The sequence below is a fragment of the Protobothrops mucrosquamatus genome, unplaced genomic scaffold (assembly GCF_001527695.2).
Source record: "Protobothrops mucrosquamatus isolate PMUCROS unplaced genomic scaffold, P.Mucros_1.0 scaffold394, whole genome shotgun sequence".
Classification (NCBI taxonomy): domain Eukaryota; kingdom Metazoa; phylum Chordata; class Lepidosauria; order Squamata; family Viperidae; genus Protobothrops; species Protobothrops mucrosquamatus.
Window position 1 is genome coordinate 22483 of NW_015386725.1, and position 5487 is coordinate 27969.

Sequence of the window (5487 nt, forward strand, 5' to 3'; positions counted from 1 at the left end):
GAAAGCATTCGGGTTTTTTGCACGTAACCTCTCGCCTTTGAAAAAAGACTTGTTAGGTTGGATGGCTGCTCTACCATTTCAAATGCTTTTGGAAATGATTGGGCAAACTTGCTGAAAAAAAGCTGTTATCGGTGGGAAAAACTGGTCTCTGACAAATCTCTTTTATCAAACAAGGTAAGTGGATTTTATGATCATGAGGTGTGATGGATTACTGGAATAAAATAATCAAGGAGTCCATCCTGAACATGTTAGGTCAGTTACATTGTTTAATTTAAAATGATTGAACTCATTTGATTATATAGCTTTTAAAATATGAGAACTAAAATTGGAATGGAGGAAATTGTTTCTGTTCAGCTCAATAGTTACAAACTTGTAAAGGGTAAAAAAGTTTGAAGCTAATTTGGTGGCCTTTAATAAACAGGAACTGTTTCTCTTTTTTATGACTCACTTCCAGAAACTTATTAAAGCTTTTTCTAATGCTGAACCAAACTATTACATCTTAATTCAAGCTCTGAAAGTTATAGGATCACAGAAAAGCTTATCATAAGTTATTAATATCCAGTATTTGCTTAGGATGGAAGAATTCAGGTTCAAAGCTATGTTAGATCAGGTCTTAATGATTTATTTGTGATAATGCTTATTTGTTCTTTTGAACTTTTTAAATACAGTATTTCCTAAGAAGTTTCTTCTTATTAGTTAATAGCACCCAATTGCAGACAGGCACCTGTACTATTTCTGTATCAATATATTTCGTTAAAAAGAAATTGTGTGACCATCTCCCCGCCCACCAAGCTCAGAGAAATGGAAGTAAATAGTAAAAATTTAAAAGTTAAATAAAGTTATGACTTCTAGATACCCCATTTTGATACAATAGACTGTGATGGTTGATTAATAGGCACATGAACAAATATGTTTGCTTTATTGCTCTTATGTCTATTGCTGAATGCATTCATTTCAAATTAATCTATCTGCAATAATCAATGCAACTGATGCATTTTCTGTACTAGCAATTATTAATGCAAATTAGAATGTCTGTACTTACCTATAAACATGCTGGAATCAGATACTTTTCTTTAGCATCTACTAAGGTAAGTTAGAATTTCAAATGGTTATCAATGTCAAGTGAACTTTAGCTAGGGTTGTCAGGTCTGCTTCCAAAAAATAGCGGACAAGCGGGGGGGGGTAAGTAGTAAAAAAAGTAGACTGTACAGCTTTAGATTACGTACCATTTCATCATAAAGCTTTTGAATAAAAAAAATGTCCACTATTTTGTGAAAAAAAATAGTGAACATAATGTGAAAAAAGCGGACTGTCCACTCAAATAGTGGACAGCTGGCAACCCTAACTTTAGCATGGACAATTATAGGTGAGTTTTATCAAGTTATATGTTGCGCACAGATATCTAATACTGTAAATTTGTAAAGAAATTGTGACAAATTCAGATAAGTATAATTGGATGCTTGTAGCTAGATAACACTGTAGCATCTTAGTTTTCTTGGTCTTTTTATGGTTCCATAACCAATTTTAACATTAATTTCAAGATGATGAAGTGAAGTGAAGCATGCTGGCTGCGGAATTCTGAGAGTTGAAGTCCATACAACTTCAAGTTGCTAGGGTTGACAAGCAGTGTGCTAGACTATAAAATAGAGAAAACCAGAAAGAATCCAAAGGGACCATACTAGAATATACTAGAAGCTGTTGCTCCCAAAGGATGGCATTTTGTACCCAATACTACGTCACCATTTCCTCCTCAAAACTCACCTGGAAACATCTGTCAAGCTCCAGTAAAGAGAGAGCTGAATTTTTAAGTAAAAAATCAATGTGAAGTAAAAAGAGGAAAGATAACTAGGAAATGCCCTTCTTTAAAGATTCATCATAGTAACTGATGAATTAATGTGGGCTCTTAAATAAAACAGAAAAACTTTAGATCAGCAGCAGGTGACATCAGTCCTTTTTAAAACACATTAATACCAATATATACAGTAGCTATTAAAAGCAACCAATTTATCTCCGCTGTTCTGTATGTCTGCAACGCCTTCAACGCCTACGGAATCAAATGGTGCGCAGATTTAACACGTTGGTAGTAAAGGCTGGGCAGCACCACACCTTCCAAAGCGACCCCTTCAGAAAGATGCGGGGCAGAGGAGCATCCTCCGGGCAGCCTCTTCCTCTTGTGACATCTGGAATCGGCAAAATCAGGAAAGCAGGAAGCAAGTCTCAAGGTTGTTTTTTTTTTCTTTTTAAAAATGCAGATTTTTAAACGAGCATATCTCGTCAGGATCACACAAAAGGTTAGCTGGAACACTTTTAACAAAAGTAAAAAAAGATCTCTATGTCATTAAGGATCGAACCGGATGCATTGTGGAAATAGAAATCTGCAGGCTAGTTGGCTGGAGGGAAAGACGCGTTTCGCCTGAAGAAATAGACGTGCAGACGGTTTTCAAGATCTTGTAGTTTTCGTTTTAGGATTCTGCTTGGCCAGGAGTTGTGATAACTAGAAGTTGCATACTTCGGAAAAGAGGAAATCGGCATTAGAGAAAGAATGTTTGTTTGTTTTTTTAACCATGTCTATGCCTCTCAACAAAACCTTCTGAACCTTCCCTGTATCTTTCTAGGTTTCCGGAAATGGATCCCTTTTTGGATTTGCTGAATTCATTTTCAAGGGCCTTGTCGCCTGCGGAGCTTGAAGATCTTAAATTTCTTTGCCACAGCCACATTGGTAAAAAAAAACTTCAGGGTGTGAGCCGTGGCAATGAGCTCTTTGCGATTCTCCTGGAACAGGAAAAAATTGCCTCCAACGATGTAGAGTTTTTGAGACAGCTGCTCAAAACCCTGAAAAGAGAAGATCTACTAACCCAACTGGAGCAGTATGTCAAAACAGAAGATGGTGATCCAGGTTGTCAACCAGATGATGAACAGAAATGTAGGTTGCTCTTTTTTCTTTTTGATCTGAAAAAAAAAAGGTCCTTTTGGTCCTTGAGGGGCAGGACAGCAATCCTCCACACACTAGTTTACAATGCATCCCACTGGTTATGAGGGGATTTACTTTTTGGTAAATATTCAGGCCATTAAGGTTAATCTCTAGGTGCTATAAGACACTTTGGGGTTATTTTTGTGAAATAATTTGAGTTATAGGAATATTCCGTGGAAGTCCAAGGTGACTTGTTCAAAAGGCAAGTTGCTTCTATCCAGGCAAGCTGCTCCAGATTAACTGTTGGTTCTTGGCATCTCATCCCACCTTCCTTTGCCCAGAGATCTTTTGCCCCTCAGATAACTGCAGGAGAGAAGAGAGACATATGAGAAAGAAGATTATTAAGTAACTGCAGCCCTTGCATCTTGCCCAGTCCTATCCAGGAGGTTTATATAAAAAAAAATGTAACTGGAAACTCTGGGAGCAGTAGCTTTCAGCTTTCGGAGGGAGCAACTACCGGTATATGGGCATTCCTTGACTTAATGCAGGCCATGTAGCGACCATTGATGGATCTTCCTGGGGGCACTTATGACTCGAGTTAGAACTTCTGATGGTCACTGACCCCCTGCAGTCATGTGATCACACCAGGTGCTCATCAACCAGGCTGCATTGTCCCATGGTCATATTATCACATTTTACGACAGTTTTACTGAAAAACGGCATTGCTTTCCTTAACAGCTGGAGCATTTGCTTAATAATTGCCACAGAAAAGGTCAAAAAATCAGATCAATCACATGGGTGACCCAACTTACGACTGACATTAATTTTGACTAGTCATAACTCAACGACCATCTGTAATAAATTTAAAATTATTATTAATCTGTGGTAGTTCTTTAATGTATCTCACTTTATTTAATTTGGACTAATCTCCCAGGAGAGTGCCAAGTCAGGAAAGATAATTGAAGGGTGTTGATCAAGAACAAAATTTCTGAGATTTCCAGAAAGCTTGTAGAAGAGGACATGATTAGCCCCATATTAACGTTTCTGATATCCACGCCCCACCCAAGGGAGCCAGTTTTGTCTTAGGACACTTATATGGTGATGTGGCCATCATGACTATAGCCAGAGGTACACAGAATGCTGTTACCAAAGTGGTACCTATTTATCTACTTGCATTTGCATGGTTTTGAACTGCAAGGTGGGCAGGAACTGGTGCAAGTAATTTGGTTTATAGCTATTGATATTTACTATATTAGAAATTAAAACTGACAACTTTAAAAATACGTATTTATTTGACTTCACAGACCCCCTGAAAAGGTGTTGGAGACTCCTAGGGATCCCCAGAACACACTTTAAGAACTGCTGTCTTAGAATATGACACTGAGACTGTCAAAAATTAAGCAGAATTTATATATCATACTTCATTTGGATGGTAATGGGTAGAATGGACCTTATTCCAATCTGAGTAAATATTGAAGCCTAAGCAGCAAGAGTTTCAGAGAAAGACAAGGAAGGGATAAAACTGATGCATAATAGTTCATGCATAGGTGTCCCACAGCAATTTATCAGTTTGATTTGCATTATGCTTTTCTTTGTAGATAAACTGAAAAGAGCTTTTGAAATCATATGTGAAAATGTTGGAAGGAACTGGAAAATGCTCGCTCGAAAACTTGGAATTTCAGATGCCAAGATGGATAAGATTATGGCTGCTAATCCCTACAATTTGGAAGAACAATTAATGCAATCACTTGTAGAATGGCAAAAATTAAAAGGAAAGGATGCGAAGGTGGAGGATATAATAATGGCTCTCAGGGACTGTCGAATGAATCTAGCAGCAGATTATGTTGAAGAAGCTGTGAAAGAAACTGAAACTCAGTAGGATCAGTCAGAAGAGACTCTGCTGGCATTGAATTAAACATTCACAAGAGAAGACTAGGGGTGCCACATCTGGGCTGCAGAAATGAATGATCATTAGATGGCAGCAAAGTGACACAGAAAATGTTTTGACATTTTGCTTTTACATAATAGTTTACAAAATTTTTGTAGCCAAATTTGCAAAGTTCTGCTTCAATTAAAAGATTTTCCTAATTTTGCTTGCCTTTATATTTGCTGTTTCTATATAGACATAGACAGTTTATTCATGAACCTATTAAGATGAACACAAGGAATGTGCCTGTATCTGATAACCCTATCCATGGATACTGATGTAGCCATGGGCTGTATTTTCCAGTAACTCGGCATACAATAGCCTGTTATCAGCTTAAATTTCAATTGTGAAAAGTAATAAAAAGAAACAATACTGACTCCTTTCAAACTACAGTAGCATATGCTAATAGTTAACAGTGGGACATGGTCTTAAGCTGTTTCCTCATGAAAACATGAGTCACTTAGGTGAGGGACAGTGTAGAAATGTGTTGAATCAATACAAATAAACCTAGAAAGCAACTTTGCTCCACTAAATTGATGTACCAGACTTTGCATAATCTCAAATTGAATAGAGTTGGGGCCTCCGAGTACAATGAAATGGGTACAAATTTTGAAGTGGTTGTGTTATTCCTTTATTTATTTATTTATTA

The 5487-nt window shown here is 37.2% G+C and overlaps 1 protein-coding gene across 1 annotated transcript; it reads left to right on the forward strand.

Annotated features, from left to right (window-relative positions):
* Positions 1-14: 14 nt before the first annotated feature.
* FADD (Fas associated via death domain) lies at positions 15-4996 on the forward strand (the record flags this gene model as incomplete). Its single annotated transcript, XM_015816005.1, is given in 3 exon segments — positions 15-174; positions 2616-2923; positions 4510-4996. Coding segments are annotated over 2 exon segments (579 nt in total). The 3' UTR covers positions 4791-4996.
* Between the last annotated feature and the right edge of the window lie 491 nt (positions 4997-5487).